Source organism: Oratosquilla oratoria, chromosome 22, assembly GCF_046742065.1.
Source record: "Oratosquilla oratoria isolate Oo_2021 chromosome 22, ASM4674206v1, whole genome shotgun sequence".
In the NCBI taxonomy this organism is placed as follows: Eukaryota; Metazoa; Arthropoda; class Malacostraca; order Stomatopoda; family Squillidae; genus Oratosquilla; species Oratosquilla oratoria.
Window position 1 is genome coordinate 41,121,613 of NC_134798.1, and position 23,171 is coordinate 41,144,783.

Genomic DNA, 23,171 nt, shown 5'->3' on the forward strand with positions numbered 1-23,171 from the left:
CGTCAATTTACCATTTGCTCTCTTGATCTCCCGCCATCTTTAGGAAACATCGTTTCAGAACACTCATCTCCCGCCTTTTTGGGGATCTACCGCAACTTAACAAATATTCTCAATTATTTTATTTCTACAACAGCCTTCTGCAGGCACATTTTGTAATCTTCATGCATTTTTTTCGAAACGTGTAAATAAAACAATCATAAACTTGCGCCGCTTTTCTCAACATGTAACAACATACAATTTTTGTCTTAGATTTTTATCTATGCATCCATCGACGTGTCTCTATTGCACACTTGCAGACCAAACGGCTATTTCGACTGGTGTCGTTCAATAGCAGATCAAGATGCGTGTCAGGTATGTGACAACACTTCATACACGCTCCCAGCAGGCAAAGTAAGCTAGTTTGTTTATTGGTTAATACGGCAAAACGCCTGGGTCAATTAAAATGAAACTTTCAGTTTTTTTTTTTTTTTAATTGTATTGAAGCGGCCTTGCTGTGGATGTGCTGTGTCTTGCGACACTGCTTCTGACCCAGGGCAGTGGACAGGGTGCAGGGATGACCCGTCATCTAGGAGGTGCTAAGATGGGAGGGAGGGTGGAGGGGTGTGGAGTGTTTTCAGGGATGGAATGGGTGGGAATGATTTTATGCCTTTTCCTTTTTGGCTACCTCCCTAGTAAGGGAAAAAAAGCCTTGGTATATGTATGTATGTATGAATATCGGGAGTAGTTGCGTAAAGATCAATATCACCAAGATGTGATAATAACTTCGTGATTGTAACTCCGTAAAAACTTGAATTATCATATCAAATGAAATCAACATATATATATATATATATATATATATATATATGTGTGTGTGTGTGTGTGTGTGTGTGTGTGTGTGTGTGTATGTGTGTATATATATATGTATATATATGTGTGTGTGTATATATATATATATGTATATATATATATATTATATTTATATGTATATATATATATATGTTATATATATATGTATATATATATATATATATATATATATATATATATATGGAATGTAAGAGAGGAAAAGTTTGAATGTGTTTGTGATGAAATACCTGAAAATTATGCTAGGAGTCACTAGGTTGGATAGAGTGAGTAATGAGGAGGGTAGCGGGAGTGAAAAAAAAATGACGGGTGATGGAATTGGGATGGTTTGGACGGATGGAAAGAATGAGTGAAGAAAGGTTAGTAAAAGAGCTGTGGAAGGAAGAGGGAGTGAATTTGAGGAGACGACCGAAAAGATGGGGTGAGGGGCCGTTGAGCAAGAGGGGAATGTCTGTTGAACAGGGAAGGGAGAAGGCAGGAGATAGATATGAGTGGAGAGTGGCAGTGTATAGATGATATTGTTATGCAAGGAAGGTAGGGGGGATGCGCTTATGTGTGAATGATATTTTGACGCAGCCCGAAGGGATTTCTCTCCGTCTTCTCTTGTTCTGCATGAGAGGACGGAGAAGGGGAGATTCGCCGATAAAGTGAAGCGGCTTTGCTGTGCACTGCTTCTGACCCAGGGCAGTGGGCGGGATACAGGGATGACCCGTCATCCACGAGGAGCTAAAATGAGACGGAGGAAAGGGTGGTGGAGGGGAGTGGAAGGGGTGAGAGTAGGTAAGTGCCTTTGACTCTGTTACCTTCCTTATAAAGGGGAAAGAGCTCTTGGTATTCAGACAACACCAAAGGGTAAAATTCAAGGTCACATATTTTTAGGAAGTTTACAAGGAAAACTGTTGTTTATTTATTTGTTGTGAACATATGCGGCATAATGACATTCAGCCTTGACTGAGGTTGAAAGATCACAGCTGTTTAGGGGGCTGTAATTCGAAGACTGTTCTAGATGTTTGTCATCATCCAAGATACAGAAGTTGCATGTGGCACAAAATGATCATTATCGTTTAATTTAGAACAATTCGACATTAAAATGCACCAAATTAGATAAACAGAAGCCATAGTAAAATGAACAACACACTACTTAAATACCAGATGCACTCTCAAGAGTCCTGTCGCCCCACACACAATCAAAACATTGTACACATTTACAAATTTCTCGCACTGTAAGCCGCGTGAATTATACAACTGACTGTATGAACAACTTCTGACACAGATTTCCAACATACCCCACCCCCCGCGTTCTGGATGCCTGTGCAAACATACAAACACATAATGTCGGTCAGGGTTGCAGCATTTAACTGTGTAAGAAGCTCAAAGGAGAGGTCTGCATGTAATGATGTAGACTTGAAATTTGGAGCTGGGGTATTTCTATTGTACGGAGCCTTTTTGTGTGTGAACGTGTAATTATCTAAGTTTTATTATGCAGACTGATAGTATAAGGTAAACTATTTATTAATAAAGTATTATTGTAAAATTTTTGTTTCATTGTTTCTATGGATATATTATTGAGGGTTATTTATATTGTTTTTGTAATGATTTTTCTTAGCAATAATTTTCTTTTATTTACTTTTTTTTTCCTGGGTGGGGGCTAATAGACCAGTTACTAATGCTAGTTTTATCCTAGTCTTTTCGTATCAATCTAACTCGTGAGAACACTCATTGAGTATATTCATCATCGAAATTATAACGGCCGTAATTTCTATACTCAGTAATTTTATGTTTGTGTATCTATATGTTTATTATTTATTAATTAATTGAATTTAATTTCGTTACCCACCACGAGGCATAATGACAACAACATCAGCTTCGCTATGACGTCTGCCTACTCCCGCACCTCTCCCACCATCGCTGACAAGGAACTCGCTTAATTATTACACCGAGAAGCAGAACTGCCATTAAGATATATATAGCAAGATCTCTCCTCTCGTTATCTTCGGTACTTTCCAGACGTCATAAAGTTTGGTCAGGAGGTAGTCGACGTGACGAAATCACTACCTCCTGTCAACCACTCCCTTTCACCGGAAGTGAGACATATTTCAAATATCAACGCTTCCTCTCTCATCACTACTTACGGTGAATAGCTGATTCAACCTTGTCCAAGAAGAGGGCTCGGTTTCTGATCACAGAATCCCTTTTTCACAAAATCTTAAATACATTTCAAATTATCTTAAACCTTGACACCATCACGCTTACACATTACAGTGTCTCGGAAGACATGACTCAGGCAAGGCCGGATAAAACCTCAAACATTGAAAATGTTATGATGCCCCATATACATGTAATTCAAGATAAGATAATAATATACCTTCTCAATAATATAATAGTATTGATTATAATATTTTGTTGTTTTGTGTATGTTTTTTTTATTTATATACTGTGCTGGACCCTTTGTGTGGGACCTGGTTCAAAACTGGATGAGGATTCATCATGAATTCGGAACTGGAATAAGCTCCATGGGATGTGACTATACTTTTAGGCCAAGCACGTGTTTATTTTGTTTATTCATTTTTTTTTTTTAGAACATAAGAATTGAAGAGACTGCAAGAGACCATAAGGCCTACATGTCATCAGGCAGTTCCATGTCTACCTTTCATCCCCATCCATAAAAATTATTTAATATCCGAAAACAACCAATTGTTTCAGCGTTCACTGCATTTTTACTAAATATATTCCATGCGATATTTATTTATTTATTTATTTTTGTAAACCAGTTCTTGTCTGCTTCCTTCTTAAACCTAAATTTGTTCAATTTAAGTCAATTACTACGAGTCCTACTCTGTTGTCTTGATATAAAGACCTTGCCTGATTCACCTCTGTTAAGACCTTTGACCCCATTTGAATTCTATTAGATCACCCCGCACTCTTCATCTTTTCAGTGTAAGTAGTGCCTAAGCCTGTCTTTGTACGGTCGATTTCTATGCCCATATATGATTTTGGTCATTCTCCTCTGTACTGAATCTAGTAGATATCTGTCCATGTTATAGGCTGACCTAGAATAAAAAATCTTAATGAAGCGCAGGAATTACATTTTAGCGTCCATATTTTTTCTTTATAATTTCGAATGGTTTAAAACAACATTTATGATTAATTACACATATACGGGGGTCGCCATAATAGTCTTAATAGATCATCTTTTCACTAAAAATCGAACGTCCCTGACACAGAATTACAAAACAACACGGAAGCGATTTTGTGTCAAACCAGGATGCAATCGATAAGAACAAGTGCCTGCTTTATTAATGAATACCAGCTGAGGCACTCGCGTGGTTTACCTCCTGGAAGAAGACCCTGCTCATAGGGTCACCTCTGTGAGAGGTGACCTCAAAGTGGACAAGGCCAAGGGGGCGTCCACAGGGAACGTGGTTGAAGCAGATATTGCGTACCTGCCTAGCGACAAGAATAAATAGATAGGTAAATAAATAATAAATAAATAAATAAATGAAAATGAATAGATAAATAATGAAAATACAAATAAATAAACAAAAATATAAAAATATTAATAAATGAATAAATGAAATAAATAGATAATTAATTAATAAAAATATAAATAAATAGATAAAAAGTCATCCGGCACGAAATCAAATATGGACACGTAGATATATGTATCACAAATCACTTGTATGTATGTATATATGTGATTCACCACTATGGTGTTAGACTCGTGATTGACAGTTATTAACCTCCTGGAGGAGAGCTCAGAGCTCGTATGACCGAACTATGGGTAATACTGTAACCATACACGCACACACACTCCCAACTCCCCGTCCACGAGAGTTGGAGTAACAACCCGCAGCGCAGCGATACTGAAATTATTTCAGCGTAGAGGCAGGCGAGAACTCTAACCACCGCGCCACGAGGTTATGTAATATATATATATATATATATATATATATATATATATATATATATATATATATATATATATATATATATATATATATATATATATTATATAATTATGAATAATGGGAGGTAGGCTTATGAAATACACTTGCAGGTTGAACTGTGGACGTGAATACGGTCTGCATATTTCATCGTTTATTCCCCTTATCACCACATCTTTCATGGTTAACTCCCTTGCAAACAGCCCTCCTCCTCCAAGTGACCTAGTTGGTAGTTATAGTACTCTCCTTCTCTACATCCCCTCGCAGTTCACTGACGTGCACGCCCCATAACTCCCACCTTAGGAATAAGATAAATAAAACATCCGGTTAACTGAGGATATTAGGAACTGAGAAATGTGTTACTACAATATCTATTGGTAATTTTTCCATATACTTTTAATTTCTTTTTATTACAGGCTCGTGGTTGTCCAATACTTACGCCCCTCAGTTTAATCATTGGTCTAATTTGTAATAAAACTAGTGCGAATTTATATTTTCTCATTTATTACTAAAGTAATCTTAAATCCAAATTTGATAAATAACATAGTACTTTCATCCAAAGCAGGAATGCCTCTGTAAATTTGTCCTTTCATCTGATACAAGGCAGATGATGCCGTATTTACTGTTAGAACGGGAGGCTATTCCATGTAGATAACGGCGTTAACTCCTTTATTTTGTATTTTGTTGCGCTTTCTAGACCATTCTGCTTACACTATGTGGAATATTTTATACTATGGTGTAAATCGGTACTTCTGGTTGAGTATCCAGCCTGAGACTATTATATATTCATCTCATGTCTCGCAAAGTTTGCAGAGGACATTGTTCTCTGGAACTACGCTATGTTTGCATTTTCTTCCAAGTTTGGATAACTTTTCCTTCGTCTGCAGATGATCAGCAGAGATGTGCAATGCCAAGATTTCTCCACTTTTCTTACAAGTCAGAACATTGGCTACCTCTGTTGTTTCTCTCCTTTCGTGATTGGTTTGACGTAGCCTTGAGCTTTCCTTACTCAACTTTACATTTCAATTCTAATTACTTCAGTTATTATAGTTTTGTTATTCTATTAAATACAGCATTCTGCAGCTGACAGCTAAGTCGTACATGATAAGTACTTGGAAAAATTGTAAGGAAAAGTGATAATGCAATTTAATTGCTTTTATGCTGAAACCCAAGGTATAGCTAAAAGAATTAAAGATCGCCAAAAGAGAATCCGATTGTACTTTGATACGCCATCAAGTTGGGTTAAGTTTTGAGGCTTACGAAGGAACGACGTAAACAATATGTTTGTAGTGATGACAGTGGGTGGGCATCAGAAAAGACCAACAAGGTTGTTAATATAGTAGCTAAGATTAAACTCTCGACAAGTTGCTGCTATGTAGTGGAAATACTAATTTTGAGAAGAGCTTACTGTCACTGCTGTATAGATAATCACTTAAAAGGTACGTGAATGTGAATAGTTATGAGTAGTCATTTCAATTACCTGTGTGCATACGCACGTATACAATTATATATGTATACTTGTTCGTATAACATGCACACATACAGTATGTATAAAATATAATTTATACACAATACATATGTACTGGTAGGCTACTCAAATATGCATGCTTGTTTTTTGTATGTTTAATTTTGAGTGAATTCTGATTGTACCTACAAATCAAATGTTTGGCCATGTGTTTTTTTTATTTCTTTTTGTTGTAAAACTTTTAAATGATATAATGTAAAGGATACATTATTCTAGGTTTACCCTGATTGTGTACCTAATTAAGTAAGTAATTAAATCAAGTAAGTAAAGTGTTAACTATTGTTTAAATCTGTAAGCTAAGCCTGGAATGAGGGAAGATCTTGAATATGTTGCAAAGTGCATTTCATTTTGGGACAAAAAAGAAATAAATTTTACATATGACCAAATAAATGTAAATGAGGTGTCACACCCAAATCCACAAGATTAGATGTACTCAATACCCTTGCTCAGTAAAAACTTTTCTAGGAAACTTCACACCACACTACCAAGGAATTCACTTGAGGCTCAGGATATAGATAAGAGAATTTACAGATGTGACATGTAGAAAAGAAAGATTTAAACATCAATCATGGACTTAAAACATATTATATAAGGAGGCAGGTAAGACTATAGTGGTACCAAAGCATTGCATACATTATTATGCTTGCATTCATTAATCCTTACACTATGAGAGTTTCTCTCATCTTAGCAAGGTTGAAAGAAAAAGAATATTTTACCACTGTTTAGATGTTCATTGAGATAAGCTGGTACCAAACATGAATACCTGTTAGTGGTGGTTAGAACTGCGAGATGTATGCCATCTACAAGGCATCTGTTTTGAAAACATATCAACTTCATCTTTGTTGGGAGATGCAGCCTGAAGGGGTTGCTACTGTTTCTTGACCAAGTTTAAGATCTCTGTTAACTTTGGCTCTCACCCCCCCCCCAAATTTATACTTAAGGATGGCTGACAAGTAGTGTCTAATCCCTTCTTCCACCAGTTGTCTAGTGACTTAGAAACAGACCCACATTGATACTACAGATAATTGCAAAGAATGCCAAAATAATTAAAGTTTTCATTTGACAGATGTAGAACCAAAAGATGAGTTATGTTAAGAAGGCATAGGTAGTCACAAGAAAGCAAATTTTACTGGATTGGAGAAATGAATCAGATAGATTTAATAGAATAAGAAAAAATACAGAAGAAATAGGAACTGGAAATTCATAACTCGAGAGTGGAAAAATAGGGGCTAAAAGTTAGTGGAAAAGAAAAAAAGGTTCAATAGAAAGTATGTGAAATGGGATGAATAGAGAAGAGTTAAACAATAGAACAGCAATGATTATTGCCTCCGTTTTCACTAACTAGGAATCTGCTGTCCCTGGAGGGTGGCAGTAATCATTATCCCAGTAAATAAATCCTTCTAGAAAGATTTCTGTCACCAGCTTATAGTAGTAGAATCAGATTAGATGTCAGTTGTTAACTCCCTGTATATGAAAATCGGGAGGATATACAGATGATATTGATAGATCTTGGCTCCAGTCTGAAAACAAAGGGGTACACCTTCAGATAGAGGAGGTTGTGTTAATAATATTCTGTGTCTGGAATTAATTGTTGCCTTGAATTTCATTAAATGAAGAACCCATAGTGGCTGACAGTGGTCCTCAGGTCTTCCCATACCATGTTGCCACTGTGATCTATGCCAATTCCCACAAATGAGTGAATTTTTTTTTCTCCAAAAATTCCTACAAGGAAATCTGGATTTCCACATTTTTTCCCCGCAAAAAGAAGGAATTATTATATACACAAATAAGTTCATTGCAACATGTAATTTGCCTACAAAACATCCCATGTGAGCAAATTTCTACCCCAAATTTGTGGATAATCCCCATAAAATGGCTTCAGTGCTCCCACAGGTCTCCCTGGAAAGAAACTTGGACTGTTATTTGTGTTGTATTAATGTGGGTCTGCTTATAGGCCACCAGATTAAAGTGTTATAGGAATGGGAGCTATTACCAGTTGTCATCTGTTCATATGAGAACAAGTGTAAGAAATATTATTTACTTTATAATAGTTTTTATTAATTTATTTATTTAGTTATTTATTTATCATTATTATAATTTTTTTGCATCTGACCTTGATATCGACCAAAAGGTCTCCTGTTGGCATGCTCCACCTTTGTAATCCTTTGTAATATAGTTGAAGTTGATAAAGAGAGATCTTGGGGCCAGTTCAGTAACTGAATTCCAGCCCCTCAGGGCTGGACCTGAATCCTGATGAAGATGAGGGGGTTGACAGGTTTTGAAAATGGGGAATATGGGTGAAAAAACTTTGCCAAAAATGCAAGTATTGGAAAGGGGTATACATACAAAGAAATTATAATCAGTAATTTATTCAGTGGGTAGTGAAACAAGTTACAAAAACAAAAGAGAAAAATCTGAAAATATTAGTCTTGAATAATTTGTCACCCAATAAACACCTCAAGACTATTGGCAAGATGTCATATTGTTGGTGAACATGACAAGACTTACATACTGTTGGTGAATATAATGGTGGCGTTTTGCTGTGGAGATAAATGATGACAAATTCATAGAAAACTTAATTTAACCCAGATTATGCACAAAATGAAAGATAAAAATAAAGTAAAAGAAAAACAAAGAGCAGCATCCAAATTGATCCCTAACCTAATAAATAAACTATAAGGGGGAAGACTTGAAGTATTGGACCTGCCATCATTAAAAGAAAGAAGAGACATGATTGTAGTGGATAAACTGACAGAAGATCTCATGGTCTGGGACGGGAAGGTGTCATAAAAGAGAACATAGTCCAATCTAAAATCCAAAGCGAATTTAGAACTAAGTTTGGTTGATGGAAAAAGAGACAGGATCCCATGAACATAACTTCTTTTCTGTATATTGCAATCAGGTCAATAAAGTTAGGTAAATACATTGGTGATAATGGATTAAGTGCTTCATGGCAATTGGGTAATATAACCATGTAATTCTAATGTGAAGGTGAGTTGAATAATTTTTTTTAACTGCAGCACGATGGCAGGTGTTGCCGCAGACATGTTAGATTTGGCACTGTCACTCAAGCAAGAAAAGCTGTATGTGGATGCAGAAAAACACCAGATTCAGATTCTAAATGAAAAGGTATGGCATCATAGTATAGATTTTTTTTTTTTTCTAAATTATATTTGCATATATTTTTCATTGTACTTGTTTGGTAGCCTTTCTGAGAATAGTAGACCGTATCATCATATGTTTTGTATCTTGTGAAAAAAAAATTGTAACTTGAATGTATTTGTACCATAGCCTAATGTGAAGTCATGTGTGAAGATATATCTATACTACTAATTCATTTTTTTAGTTGTGGATAATACATGACAGAGAGAATTGATCAAGAATATTAGATGAATAAAATGTGTATACCATGATAATACTTACCATCTTACTTTTATCCACTCCTTACAATGATCTGATTCCTGTGATCATGTCACTTCTCATCTATCATGAAAAGAAAGAAGAGAAGGAATATTCATTCAATCAATCCATTGCCCCTGGTCTCTCTTGCAGAAGACCTGCAGACTTCAGGCAACTAACAACAGCCTCTGGATGGGACCATGAGTCACTCTATGAAGATATATTGTGTTGTTTGTGTATTGCTATTGCAGGGCATTGCAGTATGCGATCTATGTCTACTGTGTGGACCACACAGAGATAACATGATCACAATGTACAGATCATTGTAAGGTATTGGTAAATCTGATGGATGACCTCTTGGTTTTGGACAAGGGTATCATGAGGTCTTGAAAATAAATTAAAGGGAATATGTGCCTGAAAAATATAAAGAAATATAGCTATTTGTACTGATGTATCAATTCATGGCATAACCTAAAAAAAAGTCATAATCCAATCTAAAATCATGAAAAAATTTAAAGCTGAATTTGATCAAGGGAGTAAACTTAAGTAGATACCTGAACAGTATATTGCTTCCATATGTACATGTTTTGATTATTTATTTATTATTTTTTTTTTTGGGGGGGGGGGGGCTTAGTGAAAACTAAAAGGTCTCCCATTAATATGTCTTTTCAAAGTAATCCACTAATAATCAATCCGTTGCCTCCAGCCTCTCTTGTAGAAAACTTGCAGCCTCCAGGAAACCACTGTATTAATGACATAGGCTGTATGTTTCCCCATGTATACTTATTCTTCAAGTTATGACAAATCATCCCACCTTTCCTTAGTTTGAACTTACCCTTCCTTGTGCTTCAGGTTCTGAAGACGATTGAGAGAGTTCACCATCTTTCTTGGATCCGTGGGGAACAGCGTCGAAACTATGACGACCTAGTGCTGCGGCCCCACACCCACCCTCCATTGTGCTGTCGACGAGCTAACCTTCTCCACCAGCTTACTTTTGTTGATGCACACAAAGTCCTTGGATTCCAGGTAGAGTTTATATGCAACAGATATTTTTTTTTTTTTTTTTTTTTTTTTTTCTTTCTCTCTCTCTTCTCTCATTTCTCTAGCCATTACCTGTTTGGGATTCAGTTTTACATAATTTCATTAATTCTTTGTACAGGAGGCATTATATGGAGACCTCCTTGCCAAGCTGCGGGAAAAACCACAGTTGTTGGCACAGTGTTTGGTGTTAGGAGAGCAGCGGAACCTGCAGCAGATGCACACAGCTGCAGCTACTGTCTTCTCCTCCCTGTATGGTGCCTGCATTCTCCCTAGTGATGAGACACATGTGTTATTCCTGCTTAAGTAAGTATGACAATTCATACACTATTGTTAACCCTTTTGCAATGGGGACATTCTATATTTCAAAAAGAATTTCCAGTTATTAACCAAGAATTTTTTTTAAGTAATATTACCCTGAAAAAGGGTTAATCAAGTTATTCTTAATCCTTACACTATGGTGATATTCCCTAAGCTCAGTAGAATTATCAGGGATCAGTTAGGGTTCATTAGAGGAAGAGGGTGTGTAGATTCTGTAGGGTCTGGAATATTGCAGAGATTCACAACCCCAGAGTATGTAAGGGTTGTTTATCTTTACCAGTTAATATTTGGGGTGGCTGATCTTCCAAGTTCATTCTGAACTAACCTAACCTAACCTAAACTTAACCACTTCCATACGGTGACGCCTACGTAGGCGTCATGAGGAGCAAGTGGGTACGCGATGATGCCGACGTCGGCGTCTTGATTATATTTATTGTAGTCATACCTACGTAACCTCCATTCTCTCTAAACTGGCTTCATCATATTTTCTATGGTTATCAAAATTCACGGGTGAAAGAGAACGAATGATTGAGCACTGACTTTATTTTTTATAATGCGATTATTATGATGCAACATCGCACGTCGGGCAGCTAATGCTGCCAGACGTGCGATGTGCCCTGGAGTGAAGAGGTTAATTAGATGATCGTCACTGTTTGGGGTGATTTATATTTACAAGTACATTTCTGGGGTTGCCTATCTTTATATGAATACTCTTGGGTTGCTGATGTTTACAACATCCAGTGTATTTAGTAAGATGGTTATACACGTACATGAAAATTGTTTGGCAAAATGTCATTGTTTTGTGATGTACAAGTTCTTTACTTCTTTTGACAACAGGCACCTGATTCAGCTGCAGCTGGCACCCTCAGAGACACCTCGCCGGCTCTTGCGACATGGCTCCTGTGCTTTTAGTCAGGTCTTTCGTGCCTATTTAGACTCCCTTCCCCTTGCCAAGGTTAGTATTGTTTATGCATTTTCTCTCGTGACACAAATTACACATGTATACAATCTCATCACCTTATTTCCCATTGTAATTATTTCCAGTTATACAACTTTCCAAAATTTTATCCTTGCCATTTAGTTTTTCACAAATTGAAACCTATTCAGTTCTCCTTTTACTCTTTATTTCATCTTTCCCCAGCATTGACAATACAACCTCCCTGTTCCCACTTACATTGAACAATTCTTCATAGTACTTGTTACATTTGTCTCCCACATCTTGAACCTAGATGAGTTGTCAGGGTCGGCTGTGTGCTATTGGGGAGGGGTATATCATTTCAGGACTTCTTGGGCGGCCACTATGGGGCCCAAAGAGAAGTTCCCTAAAGATTCCCACATAACTTCTTTGAGGTAAAAGGAAGTGAACGTATTCTGGCTCTTCCATATACCTGCTTGAAGAACCTGGTTGACTGACAGATTCTTTCTGAAGACTAGGGAGGTCCCCACTGCCCTCAGGTCATGGGCTTTCGCTTTAGGGCAATCTGTGTGGTTCATTTCGTAGGCTCTGCGGATGACTTCCTTGATCCAGTAAGAAATTGAATTCTTAGTGATGGGCTTCGGCTTACCTTTAGTAGAGACGAACAACCTCTTTAATTCTGGTCTAAGATGTTCAGTTCTCTTGAGGTAGGTCCGGATGGCTCGTACCGGGCATAGTACTGTTTCCGTCTGTTCTCCCCCTACAAATTCGTCTAAGGACGGAACACTAAAGGACCAGAATCTAGGGTCGGATTTGGCAGGATCTTGGTTTTTGGCAATGAATTGAGGCATGAAAGTGAAGGAGACCTCTTTCCATCCTTTGGAATGGGCGACTCTATAAGAGATGGCGTGTAACTCCCCTACTCTCTTGGAAGATGCTAGGGCTAGCAGAAAAACTGTCTTCAAGGTGAGGTCCTTCAGATGTGCCTCTCGGAGGGGTTCGTAAGGGGGACCCCTCAGAGAGTTCAGGACTAGTGCCACATCCCACGGAGGAGAACTGATTTCCCTGGGCGGACACAATCTTTTGAAGTGCCTGAAGAGCATGGAAATTTCCAGTGAAAGGGCTAGGTCCATTCCCTTCAGAGAAACACCTGATTTAGTGCTGCCTTATAGCCTTGCACTGCCGAAAGGGAGATCTTCTTGGACTTCCTGAGGAAGTGGAAGAAGGAGGCGATCTCAAGAATGGTGGCTTGATCTGGGACTAGTTTCCTGGAGTGGCACCATTCTGCAAAGGCATTCCATTTCCCTTGATAAAGGTTAGCTGAGGAAGAGCGAATAGGAGCAGACATGTCCTCCACCATCTCTCTGGGAAAACCCTTCTTTAGGAGGATCCGGACCATAGTCTGAATGCGTGAAGATTGAGTGCTGAAGGGTTCTTGTGCCAAGCCCCATTGATGGGTTGATGTAGAAGGTCTGGTCTTCCCTGAAGGGCCAGGGGCTCTTCTACTGCTAGATCGAGGGCGTCTGGAAACCATGGGGCTTCTGGCCACCAAGGAGCGATCAAAGTCATCCGAAGGTTGGATGCGTTTCTTGCTCTCTGGAGTACCTTCTGGAGCAAGGGAAACGGTGGGAAAGTGTAGGTGTCCAAGTTGTCTCAACTTTGCAGAAGAGCGTCTTCTCCTGCTGCCAGAGGATCCGGGAGAGGGCTGAAATATATTGGGAGTTGGTGATTCCATCTCGTGGTGAAAAGGTCCACTAGAGGGGAGCCCCATTTGCTGAGGATGAAGTTCACTACTTCTTGATGGAGGGACCATTCTGTGCTGATTATCTGATTCCTCCTGCTGAGGTGGTCCGCCCAGACGTTCCTCTTCCCCGGGATGTAGCGGGCTTTGAGTGACACTTGGAGATTCTCGGCTAGATTGAGGATGTCCATAGTCAGAAGGCATAGGTCCTGGGAGACTGTGCCCCCTTGCTTGTTCAGGTAGGCTACTTCCGAGGAATTGTCCGACATTATGCCCACTACTTTCCCCGAGACTTGATCTTTGAAGTGACAGAGAGCCAGGAGTACTGCTTTCAACTCTAGCCAGTTGATATGGGCTGTCCACTCGACTGTGGACCAGGAACCGCTGGCGTGATCGTCGTTGAGGTGGGCTCCCCAGCCCACCTTGGAGGCATCGGAGAACAGAAGGACTTCGGGGGGAGATGGGCCAAGGGGCATCCCCACGAGCAGGTTGCACGGGTCCTTCCACCAGAGAAGAGAATCCTTGACTTCTTCGGTGAGGGAGATGTGTTGTAGGGGTTCTCCCTCTTGCGGAGAGCACTGAGACTTGAGGAGCCACTGTAGCAGTCGGATTCTTTGTCTGCTCCTGGGGATTAATCTCTCTATGGAAGCCATATGGCCCAGGAGGATTTGGCATTGTTTCGCCGTCAGGAACCCGGTCGATAGTGCCTGGGCAACTAGAGAAGTGAGATTCTGGATCCTCTTTTCTACTGGGAAGAACTTCATTAGGGAGGAGTCCAGGACCATACCCAGGTACGTGACTCTCTGTTTTGGCAAGAAATCTGACTTCTCTGGGTTTACTATGGTGCCCAATTTCTGGACGAAGGTTAGGACCATTCTCAGGTGTTCTTGACATAGCTGGGCGGAATGTGCAAAGATCAGCCAATCGTCCAGGTAACGGAGTAGGTGAATTCCCCTGGAGTGGGACCACGCTGAAACGAGTTTGAACACTCTGGTGAAGACTTGGGGTGCTGTGGAAAGTCCGAAGCATAGGCAGGTGAACTGGAAGGTGTTGCCCTTGTGGACGATTCTGAGGAATTTCCTGGAGGAGGGATGCACTGGTATTTGGAAATAGGCATCTTGGAGGTCCAGTGACACCATGAAGTCCCCTTCCCTGATAGACGCCCTTACGGACTCTGGGGTGTCCATTCGGAACTTCGTCAGGGAAAGGAACTTGTTGAGTGGAGACAAATCGATGACTGGTCTCCACCCCCCTGTTGTCTTTTCTACTAGGAATAGCCTTGAGTTAAACCCTGGGTCCGGAGTCGAGACTTCCTCTAAAGCTCCTTTCTGGAGCAGCACGGAGATTTCCTCTGCTAGGGCCTGCCTGTGAGCCGAGTCCGGGTGGTAGCTGCTGACTTGGATGGGATAGGGGGAGAGGTGTGGGACAGCGTGAAAGGGAAGACGATAGCCTGTCTTGATGACTTGTAAGGTCAGTCTTCTGCCCTGGCCTCTTCCCATGCTCTCCAGTAGAGAGAGAGAGGCAACCCCCTATCTTGTGCGGATGGGCTGGTGAATTCCTAGAATTTTCTGTGGGGGGTCCGAAGCCTCTATGATGTTTGTGTCTAGGTTCTCTATTCGGAAAGGGGCGGGGCTTTTCTGTCTGCATTTTCGACTTGGAGTGGAGGGGTGGGCTTTTTTCATTCTTAGAGTGAGGAAATGGCTGTCTTTGCATCTGAGGGGTCCTAGGGGCTGATGGGGGGGTTGGCCTTGGCCTCGAGGTAGGGACGGCAACTCTCACGATGGCTCTGTTATGCATCAGTTGGTTTTTGCTTGTGATTGCTGAATCCACCATGTCCAGGGGAATCAGGATGTGGGTTAGAAGGGGGGCCCTCTTCAATGGAGCATAAATTTCTCTGAGGAGGGGGTCACTGGGGTCCCCTAGGATGGTGTCTCTCCTGCGTGACTCGATGTTGGCCCAAGACATTGAGAGGCAGGCCGCTTGATGCTTCAGGGCTCTGCTCGAGCTTTCCAATAGAGCCTGGAGGTTGCATTCCTCCTGGGGTTGCAGCTCGGGTAAAAACTCCCTTACTGAACCCAAGATGCATTCCAGCCAGGAGTTCACCGCGAGAGAGAGAGCCAGGCCCTGAACGAGGTCCCTGGATTCTCTACCGGAAAGGATGACGTTTCTTCTGAGTAGTGAATCCACGTCCGTTTTGACAAGCTCTGGTAACCTAACCGGGATCGAGGCTTCTTTGAGGTTTGTCCCTGATGGGATGTAGAAGCATTTTTGATTTTCCACTGGAACATAGAGCCAGCACGCTTTCTCAGTTGTCCATTTTGTGAGTGCGTCAGAGGCCTGGCTCATGGCTCTTACCGTCTGTGTACTCCATGGGAGTTGGATTGGAGGTGGTTTTGTTGTCTGAGAATTGCCCGTCCTGAAGATTTCCGACTCAAACGTGGCTTCCTCTTCTTGTGGAGGGCCCAGTTGATTAGCTCTCCTAACTTTAGAGAGGATCTCTGAGAAGGAGGGTTTAACAACCATCGGGAATTCTGCGAGATTTGGTAACTTGCCCTCTCATCCACGGTGCTGTGGACGGTGTCGTCATCGTAGCTGGAGTCTGTCCGGTCAGCGAGAAACACCGCGTCTTCATCCTCGTCCCTGATCGGTTTGGGGGGGTTCCAATGAGCTGGAACATGTTCTAGGGGGGCTCTTGTGGGTGTTGAATCCTTTCGAACTTCGGAGTTCAACAGGAACTTTTCTTGAGTTGCCCGGATGAATTCGCGTTGTTCATCCATCATCTGTTCTTTCATTGTGTGAAAGAGGGAATAGATAGTGGGGAGAAGTTCCTGTAAATGCCCGCTTGGAGAGTCGCGATTGGGTTCAGATGGTCTGGGGGACCCTAAGAGGAGGCTCTCTCTTCTGGTCGATGTGGTTTTATCCGCAAGTAACACATGAGAAGGCTCACCTCTGTCCTCGGGATCAAAGGGCATGGAAAGGTCTCCGTTGATCACCCGGCTCTTCCTATGATGGGTTTTATGTGTACTGCGGGATTCCTGAGTAGAAGAGGCTGAGGGGCTCTTTGTCTTCGAGCCTGGGTTCTTTGTCTGTTTCAGCATCGAGTTTCCGGGAAGGGTCGAGGGCACGCCGCAAGCGACCTCATCCGGGAAAAAACTCGTACAGGAGCGGTAGCTAGAGGTGGCCGGAGGCACATGTCCATCTAAGCTAACCGCCCTGGTTGAAGTAATAGAGGACAACTTGGCCTGAGAATGACTCGAAGTGGACGTTGTACAACCTTCCTGTCTACTACGCTTTGGAGGAGGGAGAGAAGTGCTTGTCTCCTCTGAAGTTGTAGTCTGCCTTCTCTTGTTTTTGGGGGGTGAAGGTGGAAGCCATTTTCTATGCTTGCACACCTTTTTCCCTGCATGCGCTTTCTTGTGAACATGAAAGTACGCGGACCACTGACTCATCCCATTGAGTGCACATCTCACATGGGGATGAAGGTGAACACTTTAGAGCCCTACACTTGATACACCAAATATGAGGGTCAGCTTGTGCTGGTGGTAGCGGGGTGAGGCAGGGATATCTCCTTTCGGCGAAGGCACACAACCTATCTTGAACAACAACAACACTAGAACCAGATTCCATACTTACAGTGAAGGGTAGGATACCCAGTGGTGGTTAGGGGAATAATACAGGAAAGGAAGAGGGCACTCAAGAAATTCCAGGGCACAGGATGTCGTAGGTAAACCCCGATGAAATTGAAGGACGACAAACTCCTTAGCATCCTGGGAGTGAGCTGGCGATGATCGAAGTGGGTTGCCTGATTTTCGTCGGCACACAACTTAAATATTGAACCGTTGATTAATTAATGGTTCGCTGCCGTTCTAATAAGGGATTTTGACTTCACAATCATCCCAATAAGGGAGAAATAGATAAAAAACTAAATTGGAGCAGGTATTGTTGAGAGATGTTGACTCGTTGACTACCACGAAGAGAAAGGAGTATAGTGTGCGAGACTTGTGGTGGAGGGCAAGGGCCCCCTTGCCCCAATAGGGCCCCTTACTGAGGATAAGCATTGCCCAGACCCACGGAGTGAGGATTTTAATTTAGCGGTAGAAATATTTGCGCTACGCGAGGTATCCCTATTGTAAGGAGTACCTCAGGTTTGTATCAGGGAAAAATTAATTTTCCTGCGAAAATTACATTTTTCCACTTTTAACTGTCTATCACTCTTGTTATCTATTTTACAGTCCACCTTCTCCACTATCTATGTAGGTTCTGTTGATATACAGTAATTCAAACCTGCACACCAATACAATAACTAACTACACATATATATATATATATATATATATATATATATATATATATATATATATATATATATATATATATATATATATATATATATATACACAAATGGCTTTTTCCCCCTTACAAGGAAGGTAGCCAAAGTCAAAGGCATAAATCCACTCCCACCCGTTTCATCGCCACATACGCCACTCTCATTCATCACCCCTCTCTCCCTCTTTTTTACTAATTAATAACTACCTAATTACTCAATATTATTACAGGTATTCCTCACAGCAGCACTACACCAACCAATGATGCAACTGCTCATGGAGGATGAATTATTTTTGGACATTGACCCTTCAAAAGCTGCAGTTCGCTTCTCTCCAGAGGAACGGCGGAGGAGGTTTGGGGAAGAAGGAACTCCAGAGTATACGCAGGCTCTTGCAAAGTACCGAGCCTGGACTATTGCCAAGCTTGTACATCTCACTAACAGGTAGATAATTGCCATTAACCCCTTCCATACGGTGCCGCACATGTAGGCGTCATGGACTTAGATCTCGGTGGCAGCAGCCAATGCCAGCCGTACGACGTGTCGTAATAATACTCGCATCATAAAATATAGTCACCGCTTATATCGATCGTTCTCTCTTCACCCGTGAATTTTGATAACCATAGAAAATGCGATTACAAAAGAATTAGAAAGAATGTCATTATGGAGGGGCGACTACAATAAATATAATCAAGACGCCGATATGGCAGCCTTGCAAATACACTCGCTCCCCATGACGCCTACGTGTGCGGCACCGTATGGAAGGGGTTAATGGTCACTAGTTAGTTCTTTTTTGCCTTTAATCATTGTGCACTCATTTGTCTTGTGGCTTGCATTTTCACAATGTGCATGCAAGAAATGATTCTCATAGTGACCTCAAAATTGTCTTGGGCTTCAGTGATAAGTACATGCCACTCTATTGTATTTATTCTTCATTTCTTTTAATTTTCTCTAAACTGTGTTTCACTTCTCCTTAGTCCATTCTTGATAAAGCTCTAATAAGTGACACATTGTCCTCATGTGGTGTTTCTTTTGATATTCTTCCTTCTTCCTTCTCTTTGTTAAAAACAATACGATATATCTTCAGTGAGTGACTTATGGTCCCACCCTAGAGACTGTTGCTGGTTATCTGAAGGCCACAGGTTTTCTGCAAGAGAGACCAGGGACAATGGACTGATTAATTTCCATAGATATTTATGGGAGGGTTGGAGGACCATTGCTGTATATTGCAAGGCTCCTTTTTCCCAGTCATTGATGTGAGATAATAGTTGTTGTATACTGTACTCTCGAAAATTAATCACATTCTAATTCATTCATGCTCCTTCCACAGATTCATATCACGTATCCAGGAGGCTTTGTATGTGTTCCCTCCCACACTGGCCTGGCTAGTCCGAGTACTGTACGAGGTTCTTCTTACGTCTGCAGCTGCAGATGCAAGAGAAGTTGGTGCCATCTGTGTTGATGTTGTCTTTGCCTTCTTCTTGTGCCCAGCCATTGTTTCGCCTGAACCACATGGCATATGTGATGCACCCATATCCCACATTTCCCGTTTCAACCTCATGCAGGTACGTCAAGTATTTTATGTATCTTTTCATTGGTTTGCATATTTCGTGGCTCTTATTATCATGATTGAACCTCTTTTTTATTTATTTATTTATTTAATTAATTTTATTATTATTATTTTTTTATGATAGGGGGAGTTCATCATAATCTATATGTATCAAGAGATTGTGTTACAGTTAATTATTGTAATTTTTGTTGATATTCAGGTAGGCTTTATAGTAAAAATGTAACATGTCTGTGAATGAATATTTTTACAGGTTGCCCAGATATTACAAGTTTTGGCTATGAGCAGATGGGAGCAGCCTGACCCGAGGCACCTTGACTTGTACAAGCACTTTGACAAACAGGTTAGTGCCCCACATTTATTGCCCTAAATAAGGTGAAGGGCCTACACCATGTAGCTGCACCCAAAGCTGTCACCTTTGCCCTATGTGCTTGGACTGTTGGGGCAGGTAATGGTCACTATGACTTCTTAGGAAAAAAAAAAAAAAATGTCATGAATATCCTTTTATATATTTCAGATGTGTGCTATAAATGAACTGTATATAGTTACCTAAGGTTTATCCACGAGATGCTCTTCATGTTACAGGTGATGGGAGGCTTGGTGGACCGTATCATGGAGCAGGCAGGAAGTGATGTACCACCTCAAGTTTGGAGTGGAGGTTTAGAGAGTCTGAACCGTGCCTGCGTTCTTGTGCCTGAACCTCATTTGCATAATTTGATCACTCTACTCAGTCAGGTTTGTTTAGTTTCAATTTGTTTAAGATGAAATGTCTAAGAAGTATGTCAGGGGTTACAAGGTTGGATAGAGTGAGAAGTGAAGAGGTGAAGAGGAGAACTGGGGTGGAAAAGGAGATGGCAACTGAGGCTGATGAAGAAGTATTGGGATGGTTTGGACACGTGGAAAGAATGAGTGAAGAAAGATTATTAACCACTTCACTCCGGACTTAAATCTTGTGGGCAGCAGCCAATGCCAGCCGTACGACGTGTCGTAATAATACTCGCATCATAAAATATAGTCACCGCTTATATCGATCGTTCTCTCTTTCACCCGTGAATTTTGAAAACCACAGAGAATGGGATTCAGGGCACATTTGGGAGAATGTAAAAACACAGGGGCAACTACAATAAATATAATCAAGACGCCGATATGGCAGCGTCGCGAATCCACTTGCTCCTCATGACGCCTACGTAGGCGGCACCGTATGGAAGGGGTTAAAAGAGGTGTGGAAAGCGGAGGTGGAGGGAGTGAACTTGAGGTGACGACCATGGATGAGATAGATGGATGGGGTGAAAGGGGCTTTGAGCGAGTAAGGGAGAAGGCAGTAGATGGGGGTGAATGGCGAATGGCGTATATAGATGATACTGTGATGCAAGGAAGGGATGGTGGGGATAGGGAGTGGTTGTGTATGAATTATTTTTTGATGCACCCTGAAGGGATTTCTCCCCATCTCTTTTTTTCTGTATGAGGGGACGAGGAGGGGGGGTCGCCAATTAAGTGAATAAGGGCAGTGGGTTGGATGCAAGGATGACCCATCATTGATGAGAAGCTAAGATGAGAGGGTGGTGGATGGGAGTGGAATGGGTGAAAGTAAAATGGGTGGGAATGGGTACTTGCCTTTTGAGTTGGCTACCTCCCTTGTAAGGGGGAAAAGCCCTTGGTATATTGATAGTAATTTTGAAAAAGGACTCTTATACATACATATACCAAGGGCTTTTTAACCCTTACAAAGGAGATAGCCAAAGTTAAAGGCATAAATCCACTCCCACCCATTTCATCCCCACATACTCCACTCCCATTCACCATCCCTCCCTCCTTCCCTCTTTTCTTGGCTCCTCCTGGATGACAGGTCATCCCTGCATCTCACCCACTGCCTTGGGTCAGAAGCATTGCAGCAAGACACAGCAAGGCTGCTTCATTTAATTGGTGACCTCCGTCCCCTCATGAAGAAAAAGAGAAGACAGGGAAAAATCCCTTTGGACTTCATCAAAATATCATTCACACATACTCCCTCAGCCCCCCATCCTTCACCCACTTCCATGCATCACAGCATCATCCATACACAACCATTCTCCATTCACCCCTATCTCCTGTCTTCTCCCTTCCTTCCTCAACAGGCATCCCCCTCTTTCCCAGTGTCCCTTTTACCCCATCCATCCATCTCATCCTTGGTTGCCCCCTCATTTTCACTCCCTCCATCTCTGCCTTCCACACCTATTTTACTAATCTTTCTTCACACAGTCTTTCCATATGTCCAAACCATCCCAATCTGTAATATATTGTGGGGGCTCACCATATAATGAAGCAATGGGGGGTTACCAATTTTGGCTGTCAGGCCCTGCTGTAGAAGTGCTGTCTCACTGCATTGCCTTTGACCCAAGCAGTATGGTGAGTACAGGGATGATCCTTCATTATCAAGGTGCAAAGACAAGAGGGACTACAAATGGGTATTGGATAGGTGTATGCTTTGTTACTGGCCACCCCCCCCCCCTTATAAGAGAGAAAAAGACTTGGTGTGCACGTATTTATTTATGTATTTATTTATTTTCTGTTCATTGGTTTTTAGGCTACCTCCCTTGTAAGGGGGAAAAAGCCTTGGTATATGTATGTATGTTTTATTTATTTATTTATTTATTTATTTATTTTTGTTATTCTTCCCTTTTTCTTTTTAAGTTTACATGTATTTTTCTAGGTTCAAGAGGAGTTATCTGATGGTGATGAGAATCAAAAGTTTCTGGAGAGCATTCTTGGCCGCCTGAAACCCAAGGGTAGTAGACTGTCTACTTTCACATCATCCACCTCCAGCATAGGCACACCCAGCCATCCAAAAAGTCAAGGTAGGCAAGAGTTGACAACATTTTATCAGAATATCTATATATAGTTGTATTATTGAAGCGAATGAGAATGAACTCTGAGTAAGAGGCATAGAAGGTTTCATTGGGAGTACTCGGAATAATTCACAGAGATGCATGAGCAGTTTAAACAGTTATGGAATGAATGAATGTGGTGTGAAAATAAATAAGGAGTAAAGAGGTTGAAAAAGGGATCATTTAGAAATATGAGAAAAAGTTGAATTTATATTTTAGGTACATGAGAGAAAAGGTAAAAATAGAGTATGAAATAGGACAGCGCACTAAAAGCAAAATTAAACATAGCTGTAAGAGTCAAAGATGTTCATATTTCTAAATGGCAGTACATAGAGAAACCCAATTTTGGCTGAAGATATACTGCAAAATTGAAAGTTATCAAAATGGTGAGTATTGGGTCTATATTAAAACAATTAATTGGTTCTTTAGGCTGATGTGTCTTTAGGCCAATATGGTTTGTTGTGTTTTGTTTTATATACATGCATACCTGTACCAAGGGCTTTTTCCCCTTTACAAGGGAGGTAGCCAAAGTCAAAAAGCATAATTCCACTCCCACCCTTTTCATTTTCACCCACTCCACTCCCATTCACCACCCCTCCCTCCCTCTTTTCTTTTCTTGGGTCCTCCTGGATGATGGGTCATCCCTACATCTTGCCCATTGCCCTGGGTCAGAACTCAGAAGTAAT

The 23,171-nt window shown here is 41.0% G+C and overlaps 1 protein-coding gene across 2 annotated transcripts in view; it reads left to right on the top strand.

Moving 5' to 3' along the window:
* The first annotated feature begins 5,987 nt into the window (after positions 1-5,987).
* The window catches only part of Gapvd1 (GTPase activating protein and VPS9 domains 1), a 30,862-nt gene continuing 13,678 nt past the window's right edge, over positions 5,988-23,171 (top strand). For both annotated transcript variants that reach the window (XM_076205766.1, XM_076205767.1), the window contains exons 1-10: positions 5,988-6,229; positions 9,336-9,444; positions 10,567-10,740; positions 10,874-11,058; positions 11,911-12,028; positions 18,287-18,498; positions 19,385-19,619; positions 19,875-19,964; positions 20,207-20,356; positions 22,311-22,455. In XM_076205766.1, coding sequence (XP_076061881.1) covers positions 9,340-9,444; positions 10,567-10,740; positions 10,874-11,058; positions 11,911-12,028; positions 18,287-18,498; positions 19,385-19,619; positions 19,875-19,964; positions 20,207-20,356; positions 22,311-22,455 — 1,414 coding nt within the window. In that variant the 5' untranslated portion in view covers positions 5,988-6,229; positions 9,336-9,339. The remainder of the gene's footprint in view (positions 6,230-9,335; positions 9,445-10,566; positions 10,741-10,873; positions 11,059-11,910; positions 12,029-18,286; positions 18,499-19,384; positions 19,620-19,874; positions 19,965-20,206; positions 20,357-22,310; positions 22,456-23,171) is intronic.